The sequence below is a fragment of the Chiloscyllium plagiosum genome, chromosome 30 (genome assembly GCF_004010195.1).
Source record: "Chiloscyllium plagiosum isolate BGI_BamShark_2017 chromosome 30, ASM401019v2, whole genome shotgun sequence".
In the NCBI taxonomy this organism is placed as follows: domain Eukaryota; kingdom Metazoa; phylum Chordata; class Chondrichthyes; order Orectolobiformes; family Hemiscylliidae; genus Chiloscyllium; species Chiloscyllium plagiosum.
Genome location: NC_057739.1, coordinates 2,215,513 through 2,237,773, shown reverse-complemented (window position 1 = coordinate 2,237,773; position 22,261 = coordinate 2,215,513). Strand labels below are relative to the sequence as shown.

The 22,261-nt window shown below is 43.5% G+C and overlaps 1 protein-coding gene across 1 annotated transcript in view; it reads right to left on the bottom strand.

The window, feature by feature from the left end:
- LOC122564593 (TNF receptor-associated factor 2-like) overlaps positions 1-21,732 on the bottom strand; it is a gene marked incomplete at its 5' end in the record, with an annotated part of 43,135 nt that extends 21,403 nt beyond the window's left edge. The window contains 5 exons of the mRNA XM_043719681.1: positions 2,855-2,929; positions 3,576-3,650; positions 7,046-7,207; positions 19,539-19,637; positions 21,619-21,732. Coding sequence (XP_043575616.1) covers positions 2,855-2,929; positions 3,576-3,650; positions 7,046-7,207; positions 19,539-19,637; positions 21,619-21,732 — 525 coding nt within the window. The remainder of the gene's footprint in view (positions 1-2,854; positions 2,930-3,575; positions 3,651-7,045; positions 7,208-19,538; positions 19,638-21,618) is intronic.
- Between the last annotated feature and the right edge of the window lie 529 nt (positions 21,733-22,261).

Here is a 22,261-nt window from a genome sequence, read left to right as displayed (position 1 = left end):
TTCTCCTGCTCCTTGGATGCTGCCTGACCTGCTGCGCTTTTCCAGCAACACATTTTTCAGCACTAGAGTCCATGCACCACTGAAGCTCCCAGTGAGATGGAGGATGAAATACTGGAAACTAATATTTTTACATTTACACTTTTATTGACAAGAGGCACAGTACATATCGTGTATCTCCAATCAACCTCTCATACAAGCTTGTACAGAGAGTCCCCAATTAATACCGAGCAATTTAATATAATTAACATTACAGCAATAATACAGTGAATATCTATTAGCCATGTGACGTGACTGCTGCGTTTACAATCTCCAGCATGGTACATGCAACAACCCTGATGGCACGGTGAAACACAGAACTTTCACAATAGTAAAAGAAAAGCCCAGGTTCCAAGGGCCATTGTGCTAGGCATGGTCAGGTTATCTACAGATGAGATAATCTGGACATTAGTATGATAAATGAAGGCCACCCATCATTGTGGGAATGAGTGAGACACAGAGGAGCAATTATACTCGGGGATTTCAATTTTCCCAACATAAATTGGGATAGTCAAAGTGTTAAGGTTTTAGAGTGGGCGGACTTCTTGAAATGCATCCAAGCGAGTTTTTTTTTGTATCAATGTGTAGATGGCCCAACATGGGACGGTGCAGTGCTGAATCTGGTTCTGGGGAGAGAAGCCAGTCAGGTGTTTGACGTGGCAGTCGGAGAACGTTTAAGTGATAGCAACCACAATACGGTACCGTTCAACTTTATTCTGGAGATGGAGAAAGATGGCCTGCTAAAGACAGCTTTCAACTGAGGGAAGGCAGGTTTTATTAAAATAAAGCAGGATGTAGCCACAGTAGGTAAGTCTACAGTGGAGCAACTGGGGGGCATTCAAAAAGTAGCTGGGGAAGAGTACAAATCCAACATGTACTCTTTAGAGGGAAATGTAGGAACAATAACTTCAGAGAATCCTGGGTATCTAGGACAATACAGGACTAGATAGAGGAGAGCAGTAGGGCTTTTAGCAAGTCCAAAGGGTGCAGCCCTACAGGAACACCGGAAGTGCTGGAAGGAACTTACAAAAGCAATTGGAAGGACAAAAAGGGAGCATGAGAAGGTACTTGTGAACAGGATTAGGAAGAATCCCAAGATATTTTATAAATACGTTAAAGGAAAGAGGCTAACCAGGGAAAGAGTTGGGCCCATTAGGGATCAAGGGGCAATCTGTGTGGGGAGTCAGAAGATATCAGAAAGGACCTGAATAAATACTCCCCTTCGGTCTTCACTCTGGAAAAGGTGAATGTAGATACGGAATTCAGGAAAAGGGACTGTGAGGAACAGTTCGACACAGGAAACGGAGAGATATTGGAGGCTCAGTCAGGCTTAAAAATAGACAAATCCCCGGACCCAGATGAGTTGCATCTCAGGCTGCTGTGGGAGACAAATCAGGTAATTGCAGCAACTCTGAAACAAGTTTTTAATTCCTCTCTGGCCAAGGGGCTAGTGCCAGAGGACTGGAGGTTGGCTAATGTGGTTCCACATTTTAAAAGGGGTGGTATAAATAAACCAGGAAATTACAGACCAGTGATTCTCATATCAGTGTCGTGAAACATTGGAGAAAATTCTGAAAGAACAAGTTAATAACCACTTGGAAAGGCCTGGGTTAATTGCGGAGAGTCAGCATGGCTTTGTCAGAGGGAGGTCATGCCTAACAGATTTGTTAGAATGTTTTGAAAATGTGACCAAGTATGTGGATGAAGGAAGTTCGGCTGCTGTAGTTGATGTGGCTTTTAGCAAAACCTTCGACAAGGTCACACACAGCAGACTGATTGAGAAGGTTAAAGCACATGGAATTCTGGGAAACTTGGTGAGATGGATCAGAAACTGGTTCAGTAATAGGAACAAAGCACAGTGGGAGAAGGCTGTTTGAGTGACGGGAGTCTGATGTCCAGCGTTATATCACAAGGATCAGTACTGGGACCATTATTGTTTGAAATATATATTTAAAATTTATACAGATGAAAATGTGAGGGGAACGTTAAACAAATTTGCAGAAGACACAAAGATTGGCAGAGTGGTTAATAGCAAAGAAGATAGCTGTAGGTTACAGAGAGATATAAATGGTTTGGTCAGATGGGCAGGCCAGTGGCAGATGGTATTTAACCCTGAGAAATGCGAGGGTGATACACTCTGGAAGCAGCAAGATGAGGAATGTATTTAATGAATGGCAGGACAATGGGTAACTCAGAGGAACAGAGGGATTTTGGTGTAATTATTCACAGATCCCTGAAGTTGGCACAGCACATGATTAGGATAGTTAAGGCGGCATATGGAGCACATACCTTATGCCACGACTAATGAAGGCAAAACCGCAAGAAGATAATGTTGGAATTGTCCAGAGCATTGGTTAGGCCACAGATGGAGTACTGTGTGCAGGTCTGGGCACCTCACTACTAGAAGGATGTGATAGTACTACAGGGGTACAGAGGAGGTTCACCAGGATGTTGTCTGGAATGTAACAATCGAGCTTTCAGAAGAGACTGGACAGGCTGGATTGTTTTCTTTAAAGCATGGTTGAGGTGTATAAGATTATGAGGGGCATGGCCAGGGTGAATAGAAAGCAGGTTGGCTAATCACAAGAGGGCATAGTTTTCGAACAACTGCAGGAAATTGGGATTAGCGCATTTATAGTGCCAGCTTTGTTGGTGTAGGCTTGATGGGCTGAAGGGCCTTTTCTGTATGATTCTGTGAATATCAGCACAGCCCTCAGAGGTAAACAGTATTAACTAACACATTGCTCTGAATCCATCTCAATTATTAATCATCCTGTATCTATTTTACAATAGATAGAAAACTGTTTAGTGCACTTACAGTTATTTCACAGCCAATCACGCTAAAGCGGCAAGGGAACTTCACCTTCCCACATGTCCGAGTATGATCCAAGTACTGTGGAGAGGAACATACAATAAACACATTGGAAGATCAGCATTACATGAAACTGCTCCTCCACATATACACCTGCCTGGCCACATGCTGACTGTCAGTCAAAGCCCTGAAATATAGTTCCAAATATCACTGACAAAGAAACGTCCATTTCCTTCATTGTAAGCACTCTGCCGGAATAACGAGTTTGAAACTGCACTTTCATCTAACTAGGTAAAAACAATGACTGCAGATGCTGGAAACCAGATTCTGGATTAGAGTGGTGCTGGAAAAGCACAGCAGTTCAGGCAGCATCCGAGGAGCAGGAAAATCTAATTGTCATAGGCTAAAATAGAAGCTAAAGGACAAAAGTCTCGCTGGTTACTAAGTTTTAATTGAGTTCTAGTGCATGTGGCCATAGGAAACTGCCCCAAAATAGGCAAGTTCACTGAAGTGTGCAAGGTGCTTGGTCTGAGTAAACTGTTAATTGAGCCAATGGCTGTTAAAGAGGGAGAATCAGGCTTTCATCAGAGGGGAGGGAGAAATACAACCAAATCATTTCTTTTATACACTGCACACACGTGCAGTGTAAACATCGCAGCACTGTTAACCAACTCTAACTTTCGGACTGTCCTCCTGCCTCCTGATTGGTTTCAAACACACACTTTACCTTTTCTCTTGGAATCTTTTTCTTTCCGCACCATTCGCATGTTAACGGAAACTTGGAACAGATTTCATCATGGGCCTGTGAGGGGCAACCAGAAATGACACTTTCAGTAACTTATTCTGTAGCTATAGTGCTGTTACTGGATTCAAACAGCAGTCCTTTTTTAAAAATATTTATTTGTGGGATGTGGCATCAATGGGCTGGCCAGCATTTGCTGTCTGTCCTTGAGAAAATGGTGGTGAGATGCCTTGTCGAACAGCTGCAAACCATCACTCTCAGCAGGCCCACCAACTTCAGAATCAGAAATGGTTCATCAACATCCCATCTGATTCCTAGACAGTATGTTGAATCCCACAGTGAGTGCAACAGTTGGGTAACCTGGAGGCTCAGGCCTGAGTATGTCCTCAACTCACCTTCAACTCAGACCACCTGGCAGCAAGAACAAGGTCATCTCTCCCTCTTGACCCAGAACACCCAGGGAAACTACAAAGTCAAGGAGTCTCCAGCGCTGAGACACAACAGCACAAACAGCCTCTCCAGGGTTCAGCTTCTTGCTGCCAAGTGGCTGGGAGAGCAGCGTGCACACGAACAGAGGTGGAGGACACAAAGAGAGACAGACAGCGCGAGACAGAGAGAGACAGAGACAGAGAACGAGAGACAGAGAAAGAGAGCGAGACAGAGAAAGAGAGCGAGACAGAGACAGAGAGCGAGACAGAGACAGACAGACAGAGGGAGAGAGACAGACAGACAGAGGGAGAGAGAAACATAGGCATCCACCACGGAATATGATCAGAGAGAGAAAGAGCAGTGTGCATCCACACCGAGTAATAGAGATGGCAGGGTGGTAAGAGAATGAGCGAAAACAGACACAGACATATCCATTGCCACAAGGAAAAGCAGCGAGAGGGAGATTGTCAGCAGCATGCACTCACACAGGGAGAGGAAGAGAGAAAGCAGGCCCACCCACATAAAGTAAATGATATCAGGGAGAGGGAGAGAGAAAGCAGGGTGAACACAAAGAACCAATCAGAAAGGGTCACGATTGGTCCAGGAATATAAAATGTCAGCATGCACGTATAGCAAGTGATTCAAAAGACAAATGGAAATTTAGATATTTATTACGAGGGGAATGGAAAATAAATGTAGAGAAATGTGGCTGCAATCCTACCACACCTGCAGTACTGGGTACAGATTCGGTTTCCTCATTTGCAAAAGGCCATAATTGTGTTAGAACCAGTTCAGAGAAGGTTCAGCACTCATTCCGAGACCCTAGGGCCTCTCTTCAAAATAAAGATGATCAAGTAGGACTGATAGTCAATGAAGTTTCGAAGAATGTGAGGTGACCTTATTAAAACATACAAGATCCTGGGGGACTTGACATGTATGATGTCCTCCCGGAATCTAACGTGAGACTAGGTTTAAAAACAAAAGCTCTCACTGTTAAGAGAGGTGAGCAGATTCCTTTTCCTCTCACGATCAGTAATGCGTTAAATTATCTTCCCTGCATAACTGTAGAAATTGGATCATTTAATTTATTCATGGCCATGTTAGATAGCTTTTTGATAGACAAGGGAATCAAAGATTATTGGGAGTGAGTTAAAGACAGCAAAGTGTTGAGATCATAACCAAACCAGCCATGATAACCAGGCCCACTCTTGCTCTGAAATCCTATTTTCTTAACACTCTTTGAGCTCCTAACAATTCATACAGCAAGTATAAACGATTTGGAAATTATAAATGTAAGGAGCAGGAAGTAACAGCAGGAGATAAAGATCATTTCAGGGTCAATGGGTAGAATGCTGTTTGTGATGCAATATGCCATGATGCTGTGACCTTTTTGCTTGTAACATTATTTCTCATATTGTATATTTCTGACCTCTGTCCATTGTGAAAATCCAGTTTCAGTTTAGCTAATCAGCTGATTATCGGACTTGAGATATTCTTATCAGAATAGCCTTTAGAACCATGAGTTCACAAAGCAAGTTACAAAAGCTAATTGCTTCTTTGAATAACTGAACAGAATAGATCCAACACACTAAGCAATAACTCCTGGGTGGGTGATCCTTTGTATTTCCTGCCCTTTATCAGACACAACATCATCAGGAGTGAGTGGAACAGCAACATATACAGTAAAACACTTCCAAATTTCCTCTTTCATCTCATTATTAAAATCCCTTTGGCTTCATGACAGAATTCTCCTGCTGGGGTAACGAATACATCAATGGGACTACTTTGCCTGTATGTTGCCTCCTTCAGCTTGCTGTGTGTACCTATGTTTGAACGTTTACTTCAGACCTGGAAGTGAAACAGAAATTACTGGGGAGACGGAGCTAACTACGGTAGAGTTTCTGACACGATGGAGTCTGAGGCCAGTGTCAGATTGCACGTTCAGGAGTGAGAGCAGATGATCAGAAAGAGGATGTAGTACGGCATGTGATGTTGATTAGTGAATTGTTTAATACAACAATCCCCATGACCAGAGTTGGTGAATGATCAGCTATCCTGAGCATTGGAATACATTCTCTTGAAAGTGACAGCTCTCCTGTATGCTGGCCTTCAGTCAACATTCAGTCTGTTATTGCTCTCATACGGTGAAGGACTGAGACACAGGAAATGACCGGCTGTCAAAAATAGAGGTTTGGGTTTCTGAATCATCTATTATCTCACTCGCAATGGCTGCAGCTTGCTGTCTGACAGCAGCAGTCAGATTTGACTGCCTCTTTGCATCTGCTGGAGTAAGGACATTTAAGTCCGCCCTGTCCAACTTGAGCCAGCTCAGTACCCATTACTAAGAATATGGTGCCAGTTAAACCACACTGAATCTGTTCCCACTAATTCTAGCTCAATGTCTCTGCATTTGCAATCCAGATACTAAACAACAGAGATCAGTAAATTAGTCAAGACGGAAACTTTCATCAGAGCAGATCCCAAGAAGATGCAGAGAATTCACAGCTATATCCATAAGGAGAAAAAGTTCATTTGTTGGGATTGGGAACCAACACTAAAAGTATTTTACTTAAGAAACTTAAGTCCAGGTCAGCAAAGGGATTGGCTGCAACTCTGACAAATCAGACTGGCCCAGCTCTACACTGAGCTCACCCACCTGTTGGCTCTGAACACCATAGAATGGATTTGGTTGTCCCAGTGTAAAGGGCAAAGAGTAAATAGCCATGAGGGTAAGATTCCTCTATTTTAAAGGAGGATGGGACTGGGACCCATTTAATTACTACCACAGGAAAGACACACATTAGTTTAAATAAAACAAACACGCAGCTACTATTTTTCTAACCAACCTGTTCAGAGATGTAACTACAATGCTCTGGATCAGTTGGGACTGAACCAGGGCCTCCTGGTCCAGGGTAGGGACACTACCACTGCACCACAAGAGGGCCCTTTCGCTCTCTGTTGTCAGCATCAATTACCAATACGTTGTCCTAATGAATGGAATTAATTCTGGTCAGAAGATCAATCACCTTAATATCCTTGTGGTGAAACAATAATTTACAGAATTTGCAGTTGAGGTTCCTTTCGGGGCACTCTCGCTCCAGGTGGCGGGACATGTCGAGTTGGCGTACCATCCTGCTGCACGCTTCACAAGGCGTTAATGTGTACTCACATCTTCCCTCGTGGTCAGCCTGCAACACAACATCAGCAATAGATAATGGGGACAGTTAACAAGACTGCAACAACAGGGGAACTAAAAGGTCAGGCACCTCCCCGTTGGATGTACTGTTTCTTCCATTATGGGTTGACACACCATCCACATGGTCTTTAGTCATCAACCTCCCTTCCTCCCTCCAACGTGAAGTCAGTCACCATGAATTACCAGAATTGTCACACCCTTCCCCACTCTGACCTTTAATACTTCGTTGTGCCGCTCAACAGGAGGTCACATGGGAATCTTCAGCACTCTGCTTTCAGCAGCAACAACCCAAGCAGAATATTCACATCTCAACAGGGTCCCAGCAAGTGGAGAAACATTCAGCAGAATACTCACACAACCTCCTCATCCCCCTTAATCCTGTGGTCTGATGTGAGGAACAATAAATTCACCTTAACATACAAAACTGCTCTACCACCTGGGATAAAGCTGCTCGTAGATGATGGGAACACTCATATTAAGGCTTAACAGACTTGTAGTTACCTAGGGCATCCTTCCAACTACTTCAGCCATTCTCAAACGAAACAATATGAGAATACAAAAACAATTAACTTCAAAAAGGTACTGGGTTTCACATGGTAACTAACCCAGTGCTATATCTGTCATCGGCGTGTTGAGGGAGACAGCTTAATGGGAGACTTCCACTCTGACCCTGTGCTGTACCTGCCGTGGGAGTGTTTGCTGAGGACAATGTAGATGAAGCTTTAATTTCACTTTAAAAGAACAGAAGGTACTTTGCTCTGTATCTAACCTCATCCTTTAGCCATTAATCACTTCCAGCAGCTTTACTTTCAGTTTAACAGAGTAGAGGCAGCTTTACTTTGTATGTAAACCCAAGCTCTCCCTGTCCTGGGAGTGCTATCATTCTGAACTCAAGCACTGGTGTAAATTATTGCAACCATTTCATTTGGACATTCAGATGAGATTTAAAAAACAGAAATGAAATAGCACTCTTGAAACCCAATCAGCAGTTCTGTGAGGAAAATCAGCAAATTACATTCAAAAACATATTATTGTTACTATTGGTAGTATCCCCCACAATCAGTAACCCCATTTACAGCAGCAAATGTTTGGGACTTTCCACTGTCCCGTGCTATTTAAAATGTCAGAGTTGTTGTAGACTCTCAGGGACTTTCCAAGCAAGATCTGCCGCACTGATCAAACAAACCACTGAATAAATAGTGGTGGCAGCTGGGTTTGCACAAACTATTGCTGCACTCAAGTCTGTGTAACTGCACAGAAACAGAGGCTGGAGCATGAAGCAGTCCAATTCCTATTCCAATAAGGTTTCTGGATTTAAAGCGATGTCAACATTATAACTGGCCTCTGTCAGAATCTTACTCCATTTAGACACAACCTTCAACTTCTATCAGTCTCTATCAACCAAACACCTGATGTTTACCCAATAGGACCTGCTCTATAACACAAACAGCAGCTCAGTGGGTAAAACACTGCAGGTTGTGCAGAAATCACCTCCTGTAATCTTACTTAACATTTTGCTTTTCTTCCCTCACCTCTAAAAGGTGCTAACTTATTAATGCTGGGTGTGGTGATCATACGTTAAACAGCCTAAACACACAAGCTTTTGAAACATGGGAGAACTGCAATTAATCCTGATCTCAGTCTAACCTCAAGCCTACAGGAATACTTCCCTGGGAGGGGCATTGCCAGCTGGAATCCTGCCTTTTCGTTTCCTAATGACAAGCACCAAGACAAAGAGAAACCAATATCTCCTGTACCTCTGTTCAGCAAATCAACATTGGGCCCCTCATGTTCACCCTTACACACTGCACTCACCTAGTCATAAATACACCCCCAGATAGGTCACCACCCCAACCACTGCGAGATGGCAGCATGGACTCTGAATGAAGGCTCACCTGTGCTGTAGGGTACAATAAGCATGCTCAAACAACAGTCAATGGAAAACCAAAATTAAAACCAGGGTAGCTCAGTGGTTAGCACTGCTGCCTCACAGCACCAGGGACCTGGGTTCGATTCCAGCATCGGGTGACTACTCTATGTGGAGTTTGCACATTCTATGTGGGTTTCCTCCGGGTGCACTGGTTTCCTTCAACAGTCCAAAGATTTAGAGATCAGGTGAATTGGCCGTGCTAAACTGCCCATAGGGTTCAGATTTGTGTAGGTTAGGTGCATTAGTCAGGGGTAAATGTAGAGTAATAGGGTAGGGGAATGGGTCGGGGTGGGTTACTCTTCAGACGGTCAGTGTGGGCTTGTTGGGCCGAAGAGCCTGTTTCCACACTGTAGGGATTCTCTGATCAAGGTGAAGAATTTCCACTTGTTAGGTTTATAAAGGGAATGAATAAGGGCTTCCTGAAGAAGGGCTTATGCCCGAAACGTCGATTCTCCTGCTCCTTGGATGCTGCCTGACCTGCTGCGCTTTTCCAGCAACACATTTCCAGCTCTGATCTCCAGCATCTGCAGACCTCACTTTCTCCTCACAGGGAATGAATAACCAAGTCATTCAGATTAAATGGTCTCCGTTTTAATTCAATATAAGTGTCATTCCTTTGGACATTGTGCGGTACCAACAGTGAAAAAGGTAAATCGTTTGAAATCTTAAACCTTCACAGATCTACCGAGATCTTCCCAGTGACTGAATGTTCAAGTGGGGTCCCCACCCACAAAACACCATCCTATAAACTCTGCTGGATTGTGCACATGTCTGTGTCAGGCAATTACAATGAAAGCTGAGGTGTGATAATTCCTGTCGGGGATTATGCTCATCACACTACCTGTACTCAAAGTGGAGGCTGCTGGGAGAAATACTAAAATACTCAACCTATTCATGAAGCAATGCCTTCTGGAGAGGGGAGAGCAAACAGATTCGATACTGACTGCTGGGTTGCATTTATGGAACCTGTTTGCAGTGCAGACGTTTAGATTAGGCTCCTTACAGAGTGGAAACAGGCCTTCAGCCAACCAGTCCACACCGACCCTCCGAAGAGTAACCCACCCAGACCCATTTCCCTCTGACTAATGCACCTAGCACTATGGGCAATTTAGCATGGCCAATTCACCCTGACCTGCACATCTTTGGACTGTGGGAGGAAACCGGAGCACCCAGAGGAAACCCACGCAGATACGGGGAGAATGTGCAAACTCCACACAGACAGTCACCCAAGGCTGAGAATTGAACCTGGGTCCCTGGCACTGTGAGGCAGCAGTGCTATCCACTGCTATAACACAAAAGAATGCCACTTACTGTCCAGTCCTCACAGCCTGATTCAACATTTCCTCAAAATCCATACACAACCCAAGGAAATGCAAACATTTTAACAGAAAGTAGGCTACACCACCAGTGCTTCATTCGGAGGCTCACTAAAGATGTTAACCTAGTATGGTGACAAAACTTCTGGAAATGAACCTTCCAGCTCCATGAGCAAACCTACACACAGAACCTCAACCTGAGCTACAAGTCTTCTCAAAACTCACTCCGTACACAACAGCTCAGTTCAAAAACATGACATTTGTCAAACAACTTAGTAAACATTTAGAAATATGAACATTTGTCAGGGATAGTGAAATGTTTTGTTAACTTGCTTTTGAATGGAAAGACGTTATCCATAACCAACATTAAGTAACCAGTTTGTGACCTAACTAGTGATCCAGTTTATGAGTCTGTCACTCTCTCTCTTACAGTGGTGTTCTACTGTTATCCTCATGTTTTACTCAACAAAGCTGAGGGAAGCCCGCTGAGTTCAATCATCCATTCAGCACCAGTGCTGACCATTCGATTCCATTATAAATCCATTCCATTTGCTATTTGTTGTGTCTTACATGGATCTCTAGTGAACATTCCCATCTGTAAGTAAGAATACTCAGTATTTTATCATCCTCGTAACTAAATTCCTCAACCATCCCCAAGTAGTTCTGCACTTTGATAACAATTCTCTTAAGGTGTGATCAAATTCTTTACCATTTATATTTTCACTTTAAACCTCTCTAATCCTTCTTTTCATTTCTGCAGCATCGTTTGCCCTAGCTTTCTCTCACGCCTCCCTCAAAATTCCATAGAATTTTTAATGTGTTCGCTTCACGCGACAGGCAAATAATCTGTCCCTCATAAGAATTACAATAATCTGACAGAATCCAAAGGTTTGATTTGGAATTTCCTGTCAGCTATTTGGTGTCAGATCTCTGATCTTGCCTTCTGACAACGGTCTTTTCTCACAGGCATCATCCCTCACTTCCTTGTCTTTACGATTTTCATTATTCTGATTTCCTGCCATTTAACTCTCTCGTTTCTGTTTGGCCATTTTTCTATTCTCACGGTGGTTTCTTGCAGTCAAATAACTAGAGAGATTAATTCTACGTAATCATTTGTGCCATGAAGACAGTAAAGTTTCAAGTTCAAACTATTAGTAACAAAAGAATAAACTTGAAACTAAAAAAACCCACAATAATTGTTACTGACAGTCCCTAGCTACAATCTTGGATTTCATCTTGGTTTGGAAATGAACAGACATCAATCCCCTCCCAATGGTAATGAACACAGAACTCAAAAATGGAACTTATACTCATCTTACAAGGAAATTAAAATCAGAACAGCAGAACCAACACATTCCCAGAAACCCTGAAAGTTTTATGAAAATGTAAATCATATGGTTATACTCTTACATATCTGTGCAAAACACGGATCCTGTAATGAGTTCTCTGGTCACTTGGAATTCTTCCTTCCCTCCAACCTGCAATTCAATTTTCGCTTCCTCTTCAGCCATGACCTGAGTTACTAACTTCACATCTTCTCCGTGACAAAGACTACTTCCTATAATCTTCATAACATTGTCCACCACCATCACTCTGTTGCTGAAATCTCTTTTTGACCTCCAGATTCAACTATTCCACTGTCTGCTCATCAGGTTCCTGGTTTCTCGCTCTTAAATTGCAGATCACCTAATGTCTATTTTTAGAATAAAAATCCCTCTTCATGTCCCATTCATCCAGCACCAGACCTCACTAAACAAAGTTAAAAATCACACAACACCTGATGAAGGAGCAACGCTCTGTAAGCTAGTAGTTCCAAGTAAACCTGTTGGACAATAACCTGGTGTTGTGTGATTTTTTTTAACTTTGTCCACCCCAGTCCAACACCAGCACCTCCACATCATCACTGACCAAAAACAACTGTCACTCCCAACTCACAAAGTGTTTAAAACCCTCCTTTTCCAATATCTGCTGAATCTCTAACCTCTTCCAGTCCTGATAACTCACCCTCCAATCCCCAAGACCAGATGTTCCTGTAGCTCAGACCACTTGTACACCCCACCGTTCTTTTGCTAACAAGGCATCCTGCTCTAGAATTTGATTTTCATACTCCTCCCCCCTCATCTTTTAGATCACATCTTTAACCTTAACCAATCTCTCAAATTGCTATAAACTTAGCAACTCTAAGAAAAACACTCTGGGTGCTTCAAGGTCTAGGCACTATACAAATGCATCTTAGAATCATAAAATGATACAGGAGGTGGCCATTCAGCCTGTTAGGCCACTTTGATAAAGCCAGCAACAATTTACCGCCCTTCCATGGACTTATCTTTCCCCTATCACAGATGCTTACTTTATAATGAGATGTGTCACCTTTGATTTTTTTTCATCAATCTCCTTCAATTTGGTGCCCGTCCAAGTGGAACTGGTCTCTTCTTACTGACTTCATCAAAACTGTTCAAAATTTGGAACCAATCGAGGAAATTTTCCTTGAACTTCTCTGTTCTAAGAAAAGACACATTCTCTCCACACAAGCTCCCCCTTCCCTGGGCTCATTCCACCCAGTTCTACACAACCCTCCAGGAAGGGTGTCAAGGCCTTAAAGAGTGGGATGCCCAGAATGAGCATAATACTCCAGTTAATGGCTAACCCAGGCTTTACCTCTCTATTCTCGATTCCTCTGTTCATAAAACTGAGGATCCCCACATGGAGAAATGGTAGATGGGAGTTTAATCCAAATGCAAGGTGATGTATTTTGGAAGGTCTAGTGCAGGAGGAAAGTAGATTGTAAATGACAGAACTTGAGCGGTATTACCATTCAAAGGGATCCACAGTTCCCTGAAGGTAGCAACACAAATGGATAAAGTGGTATGGCATATAGCATACTTGCCTTCATCAGTGAGGGCACAGAGTATAAAAATTGGCCAGCCACACTGCAACTGTAGAGAGCTTTGGTTCGGCCACATTCAGAATATTTTACAGTTCTGGTTGCCACATCACCAGAAGGATGTAGAGACTTTGGAAAGGGTCCAAACACTCTTTAATCAGCAAGTTGCCTGGCTTGGAGGGGTATGAGCTATGAGGAGAGATTGACCAAACTTGATTTGCTTTCACTTAAACATCAGCGGCTGAGAGGTGACATGACAGAAGTTTACAAAATTATGACAGGCACAGATAGAACGGAGAGTTGGAGTCAATGACAATTACAAGGGGATATACGTTTAAGGTAAAGGTGAGTAATTTTCAAACAGATGTGACTGGCAAAATTTCTTGACACAAAGGGTGGTAAGTGCCTCCAAGGCACAGTCAGAGTTCGTGGTAGAAACAGATACAATAGCAATATTTAAAAAACATCTTGACAGACATACAAATAGCCAATGGTAAGAGGGGTGACGACCGAGTAGAGACAAAAAAGGTTTTTAGTTTAGAAAGGTGGCATGCGCTTGATGTGCCGAAGGCTTTGTGCTGTACTGTTCTCTGTTCCTCCCCCACAGCTTTCTCAAACTCTCCTGTGAAGGTTTGTGTACAGGAACACACAAGTCTCCCTGATCCTGAAGCCCTTCAATAAGGTTTTTGTTCATGTTATTTGACAGTTTGTTTATATTATATTTAGTTTTTATTCCTTGCTTCATTTCACCCATCAAATGTATCCTTTTATGCTTGTCTGCATTATAATTCACCTTGTGTGGCCGAACCAAAGCTCTCTACAGTTGCAGTGTGGCTGGCCCATTTCACTTGTTTGTCTCTAGCCTTGAAAAACCTGTCGCTCCTTCATCACTTTTGCAAACTTTGGAATTGGGCCCTACATATCCAAATTAGTACACGCTAATAATAAAAATAGATACTCCTGCCAAAACAACCATTACTTTCTTTCCCTCCGCTCATTTTAAACTAAGCTGCCAAAGGCCCTTCAATCACATTTGTTTTTATGTTGTGAACAAATTTTTATATGGTATTATGCCCAAACATCTTTTGAAAATCCACATGTACACAACTCTAACCACACTGCCCTGAAACAACCTGATCAAGTCAAACAATTTGCTTTTCACAAACCCAGGCTCACTGGCACACGTTAGCCCATACTTCTCTAAAGGCCAATCCATTTTGCCCTGGATTAGAGTTCCACATTACCCACATGATGCTATCTGGTCTGTAGTTTATAGTTAATCCCCGTTTCCTATTTCAAACAGGGGTCAATCATTTCCAATCCATCTGGCACCAACTCAATATCCAAGGAGAACTGGAAGATTTCAGTCAAGAGTCTCTGGAATTCCCATCTCAGTAACTTAAAATGCATCCCAACTGACTGGTTGGCTTCATTTCAAACACGGCCAATTATTTCATCTCTTTCTATATTTACCCCTTCTGATATCACAACTTATTCACCCTTTACTGAGATAGCATCCGTCTTCACAAGGGGAGAGGACATTGCCATGGTATTTATTTAAGCCCACCACCAGCCCTCTACCTCCACAGGAAGATCTCCATTTCTTGTTTCCAAGTCAGCCTCACTTGATCTTTGACAAAAAACAGTAGCTCAGAAGTCACATTGTAAATGGGGGCCTCAATTCATTTGCAAACGTCTTGCTGAATTAGGGCACATCAAAACATCCTGCAACAATGGCTACTCTGCTCAGACCATTTCTCCCTGTATATCATGCAAACTCAGAGAAGGCAGTCACTCTTAGTCCTGAAAAGTGCATAGTCTTCCTCAGATTATCCCGGAAGACATTTCACGCTGCCACTATGTATTAGTAACATGACTGGTGGTGGGATGCGATGCCAAGGTGATTTCTATCTATTACACAAATGAGAATTGTGGTATATGATTTCAGTGCTCATTTGATGCCAGATATTGAGACCATGCATCCCAAAGACTGGCAGATTGCAACAGGGCAAAAGTGAGGACTGCAGATGCAAGAAATCAAAGTCTAGATTAGAGTGGTGCTGGAAAAGTACATCAGGTCAGGCAGCATCCGAGGAGTAGGAAAAATCAACATTTCAGGCAAAAGCCCTTCATCAGGACTGAAGGCAGGGAGCCTCCGGGGTGGAGAGATAAATGAGAGGGGGGTGGACGTGAGGAGAAGGCAGCAAAGGGTACAATAGGTGGATGGGGGTGGGAATGAAGGTGATTGGTCAGAGAAGAGGGTGGAGCGGATAGGTGGGAAGGGAGATTGGCAGGTAGGACAGGTCATGAAGACAGTGCTGAGCTGGAAGGTTGGACCGGGGTAAGGTTGGGAGGGGGGGGGGGGGCGGAAATGAGGAAATTGGTGAAGTCCACATTGATGCCCTGGGGTTGAAGTGTTCCGAGGCAGAAGATGAGGTGTTCTCATCTGAAGATTGGACGCCTTCTAGTAGAGCGCGTTAGGGAACATCTCCGGGATACCTGCACCAATCAACCCCACCGCCCCATGGCCGAACATTTCAACTCCCCCACCCACTCTGCTGAGGACATGCAGGTCCTGGGCCTCCTCCACCATCGCTCTCTCACCACCTGATGCCTGGAGGAAGAACACCTCATCTTCTGTCTCGGAATACTTCAACCTCAGGGCATCAATGTGGACTTCACCAGATTCCTCATTTCTCCTCCCCCCACCTTACCCCAGTCCAACCTTCCAGATCAGCACTGCCAATCTGCCTGCCAATCTTCCTTCCCATCTATCTGCTCCACCCTCCTCGCTGACCTATCACCTTCATCCCCACCCCCATTCACCAATTGTACTCTTTGCTACCTTCTCCCCATCCTCTCACCCCTCTCATTTATCTCTCCCCACTGGAGTGCCTTCAGTTCTCATGAAGGGCTTTTGCCCGAAACGTCGATTTTCCTACTCCTCGGATGCTGCCTGACCTGCTGTGCTTTTCCAGCACCACTCTAATCTAGACACTGGCAGATTTCAACTGCACACTCCTTCAGCTATTCACAACAAGCAAAGTATTGACCATACCAAACTCGCCTACGTTTGAAAACATGCAATGTAGTGACCAATGTTTTAGCATGGATGACATTCAATGGATAATCCTGAGTGCGTGAAGAATTACATTACAACCAAGTTAGGATGGTCAGTCAGACTTGTTGTGTGGCTGTCTCACACGTACTGGATGCAACATAAATTATTATATACGGCCCTGCTGTTTGCAGATAGAAAGAAAGAACGCATACACACACTGCATCTATTTCAACTTAACAATATAGGTAACAGAGCTGAAAAATGTGTTGCTGGAAAAGTGCAGCAGGTTAGGCAGCATCCAAGGAGCAGGTGAAGGGCTTATGCCCGAAACGTCGATTCTCCTGCTCCTTGGATGCTGCCTGACCTGCTGCGCTTTTCCAGCTCTGATCTCCAGCATCTGCAGTCCTCACTTTCTCCTAATATAGGTAACAGCCCATTTACTGGTTCATTCCTCACAGCAATCCCTGACCAGAATCAACCACAAGGTTTAAACAAAGCCAGATGGTAAATAGTCAATCATCATTAACTGGTACAGTCTCCATAGTAACACATATACCAAACAGAATCCACTCGCGAACCAATGAGCATTTGCCTTTTGGGTAGTATAAACATTGATTTTCCCCATGAATTGGTGTTCTTGTGAGTTGTCCTGACAAGTATAAGACAAAATACTTCAACAAAAGCCTTTTTTCCAGCCACACACAACCTGACTACCATTATGTTCTTTATAGATTTACATAAAAGGAGTTTCCTTTTAGGTTAGCTATCATGTGCTCTCGTTTCCCTTCATATTCCCCATGTTGAACTTTTGCTGTACTTTACAATTAGTTTGGTTCTCTGCTACAAGCCCAACAACTCTGCTCCATATTACTCTTTCCCACTTCTCTTAAATTTTGCAGTTCTTTAAAAAAAGATTCTCCTGATGTAAATCTCCAGAGATGAGACATTTCCAGGATGGGAGGAACATTTCCTTTGTGTGTTGCACAGTGAGTGATTCATGAAAGGGAAATCTGAAGCATAATGTCAACCTAATTCTAACCTTAGCCAGGTCCAGGTTTGCTAACTGAACCAGCAATGGATGATAATGAAAAGAACTGATCATTGACTGCAGGATGACACACCCCTATCTACATCAACAGAGCTGAGGTGATGAACAGCATCAAGTTCCAAGGAGTGACGATAATCAACAAAACATCTTGGACCTTACATGTAAATGCGACGTTCCAAAAGGCAGAACAATGCCTCTTCTTCCTCAGGCGATTTAGGAAATTCAGCATGTCTATAAAGGACCCTCACCAACCTTTACAGATGCACCACGGAAAGCATTCCATCCGGATGCATAATGGCTTAGTCTGGCAACTGCTCTGCCCAGGACCATAAGAAACTACAGAACGTGGCGGCACGGTGGCACAGCGGTTAGCACTGCTGCCTCACAGCGCCAGAGACCCGGGTTCAGTTCCCGCCTCAGGCGACTGACTGTGTGGAGTTTGCACATTCTCCCCGTGTCTGCGTGGGTTTCCTCCGGGTGCTCCGGTTTCCTCCCACAGTTCCAAAGATGTGCGGGTCAGGTGAATTGGCCATGCTAAATTGTCCGTAGTGTTAGGTAAGGGGTAAATGTAGGGGTATGGGTGGTTTGCGCTTCGGCGGGTCGGTGTGGACTTGTTGGGCCGAAGGGCCTGTTTCCACACTGTAAAGTAATCTAATCTAAACGTTGTGTGCACAGCTCAGACCATCACGGAAGCCAAACTCCCATCCATGACTCCAATTACATTTTCATTGCCACAAAAAGGCTTCTAACATCATCAAAGACCCCTCTCACCCGGTAATGCTCTCTTCCATCAGACAGATGATACAGAAGCTTCAACGCACACACCAACAGGTTCAATACAAGCTTATTCCCTGCTGTTATTAGACTGCTGAGTGGACAGTGTTCGAGCATTTGAACTACAGGGAGAGGCTGAATAGTCAGAGATACACAGCACAGAAACAGACCCTTTGATCCAACTCGTCCATGCCAACCAGATATCCTAACCTAATCTAGTCCCATTTGCCAGCACCCAGCCCATATCCCTTTAAACCCTTCCTATTCATATACCCATCCAGATGCCTTTTAAATGTTGTAATTGTACCAGCCTCCACAACTTCCTCTGGCAGCTCAATCCATACATGCACCACCCTCTGCATGAAAAAGTTATCCCTTAGGTTCCTTTTAGCTCTTTCCCCTCTCACCTAAACTTATGCCTTCTAGTTCTGGACTCCCCTACCCTAGGGAAAAGACCTTGTTTATTTATCCTATCCATGCCCCTCATGATTTTGTAAACCTCTAGAAGGTCGCCCTCAGCCTCAGATGCTCTCCCTGTGGCTCAAATCTCCAACCCTGGCAACATCCTTGTAACTCTTTTCTGAACCCTTTCAAGTTTCACAACATCCTTCCGATAGGAAGACCAGAATTGCATGCAATATTGCAAAAGTGGCCGAACCAATGTCCTGTAGAGCTGCAACATGACCTCCCAACTCCTGTACTAAATCCTCTGACCAATAAAGAAAAGCATACTAAATGCCTTCTTCACTCTCCTATACCTGCAATTCTACTTTCAAGGAGCTATGAACCTGCTGGTCCCTAAGCTGGGGCTGTTTCCCCTGGCGGGTGGTACTTGTATGGAATGAGCTGCCAGAGGATGTGTTGGAGGTGCAATTACAGCATTTAAAAGGCATCTGGATGGCTATATGAATAGGAAGGGTTTAGATGGACATGGGCCGGGTGCTGGCAAATGGGAATGGATTATGTTAGGATATCTGATTGGCATTGGAAGAGTTGAACCAAATAGTCTGTTTCCGTGCTGGACATCTGCATGACTCAATGATCTCTAATTTCAAATTCAACGATCTTGCTTTGTGTGCCTCATTCTGTGTAAAGCGCCCTATAATCTGTATGCCTTTGTTTGCTATGATCTGCCTGTGCTGCTCGCAAAACAAAACTTTTCACCGTACTTAGGTACACGTGACAACAATGAGGAGAAACTCTGCTTGATATTCTAACTCCCTGCCAGCTCAGAACAAGGTATCCAAGGAACCCCTTCCTTTAGTTTTCATTGAAGATTCCTCGCCTTTGTGTTGAATCTTTCTTCTCACCTCATACTCCTTAACAGTGCCTTTCCAGGTACAACTCTCATTGTTACAAACTGCAGGCAGGTTTTCCACTTCTCTGCGAGCTGCATTGTCGGGGAAAGCCTAAGCAAAGAAAGAAGAATACAAGGGGGAGTTCAGTCACTTGTTCAGGTTACTTTATCCAGTCAGCTGAGTCAAGACTGTTGAAACGGGGAGATCAGTGGCTAAAAGATTAAAGGGCACCACTTGACATTTTTTTCAAACAGATTATTGAACAGGCATAAAAACAAACATACACATAAACAATGTTCATCTTCCTCATTAATCTTCTTCCATCGCGTGCCACTTAGTGATGAGCACATTTTTCTAATCCTTTGCACAAGTGTTTACCTAGCACTCGAGAAGTAGGTATTCACCCTAATTAATTCATGTTACATTGAGTTGTAGATTTTAATCACTCTTCTGAATTTTCTATTGGATATGTTATATTAAAATTCCCAAATTTTAGGCTCCCAATAGTGGGAAAGAAATCAAGGCAGGCCAGCCAGCAGCATCTAGGGTATGTGGGAAATCCTGAAACAGCAAAACAGCTTCCAGATGGATCGAACAGGATAGCCTGAACAATGTATCTTAACAACTACATACACAGCAGAATACACAGCAAGTTTACAAACTGTTGCTGCTGTTACTCAGCTTGATGCCAATATACAACGAAAGCTAAAAATTAACCTGATTTACTTCAAAACTTCTAATCATTCCCCCACACTTCTCCACTCAATGATGGGCCTACTCGTCTACTTCAGTGTAAAAGTAACTTTCCCTTTTGTCAACACACAGTCTTAGCTCAGGTTATTGTCAGCAGATTAAAGCTTCTGCTCTCCCATCAACTGAATAAAGGAAGACTTGGCTGGGAAGCTGGGGATCAATGCTTTCTGATTCACCCCATTCCAAGGTCAACACCAGCAACAGGAAAAAAAACAAGCTGTTTTGACAAACCTCTCGATTCTCAATCAAACATTACCCAGAAACAGAGGTAACCCTCGCTCCTAATCATATTCGCTTGGTTACTTTCTCCAAATAACACAGCAGCTTTAATGTGGAAGCAATGCCCCAAAATGCTCGGAGGGCTCCAGTCGGGAAAATGAACATGGAACCAAAAGGGAGAAAAATCAAGATGATAACCAATAACTTCGGCAAAGATGTCAATCTTAAAAGAGGAAACAGAGTTGAAGAGACGGAAGGAGAGAATTTCAAAATAGGAAGTGAAGGTATAGCAGCGAACAGAGTGGTGAATGGTTAGGTGGTTAGACTGGGAATAGTCAGCGAGAATCAGAGGAAACTAGAGTTTTAGGACAGGACCCTGTAGGAATGCAGGTGATTATAGAGACAGATACATTCCTGAACTGAGGAGAAAATAGTCCCAAATGATGTCACAGACCAACATTATGTACAGACAGTTTGCTCCATATTGATCCTTACAAAAAGAGAAAATTCTAAATAGGAAATGCAAGAGGAACTGTTTTACAGAAAACTGATCAGTTTGCAGAGCAGAATTTCGACCCAAGTGGAAGCTTATCAACTTTGAGATTCAGGGTAATGAAAGATGCATTGAGGGAATAATGCCAATAATAAAAGTCAATTCCCGCCTCAGGCGACTGACTGTGTGGAGTTTGCACATTCTCCCCGTGTCTGCGTGGGTTTCCTCCAGGTGCTCTGGTTTCCTCCCACAATCCAAAGCTGTGCAGGTCAGGTGAATTGGCCATACTAAATTGTCTATAGTGTTAGATCAATTAGTCAGAGGTAAATGGGTCTGGGTGGGTTACTCTTCGGAGGGTCGGTGTGGACTGGTTGGGCCGAAGGACCTGTTTCCACACTGTAGGGAATCTAATCTAATCTAATGTTGACACATGAGCTGGTCGGGCTTCTCCTCAATCTGTTACTATCGCACTGTACTCTCCATTACCCAGTCCATTGTATTGGAGACTCATTCTCTGAGACAGACTGGGACACCCATGCAGAATGTTGTCCATAATCCTAGGTTTTCTAGCAACTCTTCAAATGTTTATTGTTTGCAGCATTCAAATCTTGGTGGGCCATTACTTACTGAGCTGGCATCCAGAACAGACAACGGTTCTTCATAAATGTCTTCTTGGATGCAAGCTGCACATTTTTGTGAGCCAGTACTGGAAAAGAAAACACAGAAATCAACAATCCCAATAAAGCAGCATCAGGATTCCTTCTCCCCAACCATAATTCCCCTTTGCCTGGAGATGCTGGCTCCTGCTGCCTCGTTCTTTTACATCTGCACCCATTCTTCACCAGACATCAGCAGTTGTTCAGGGGCAGTAGAAGGTGTCACTCTGGCACTTTAGGATACCTTGCACACAGTTTTGCCCTCGCCAAAAAATTAAAATAACCCTTTCCAAGCACACTCAAGAGACATCAGACCACCTCTCCACAATAGAAAATACCCACACATTCCCCACAACAAATGTACACAAACCAGAGGTGTGCCCACCGAACACACCGCCCCTTCCAAAAACAATCTCTTCCCCCAATTCCCTTCATTAAAACACATCGTTCATGAGTACTTGCGCTTGTCAAACCCCGCTCCAATCACATAAATACCCTCCTCTTCAATATAGACCATCTACCTAACATATTGCATGGAGACTCAGAAGGATATTACTTCGCAATACTCTGAAATGCTTTAGGATTTACTGAAGGTGCCCCATAAGTTATTGTTG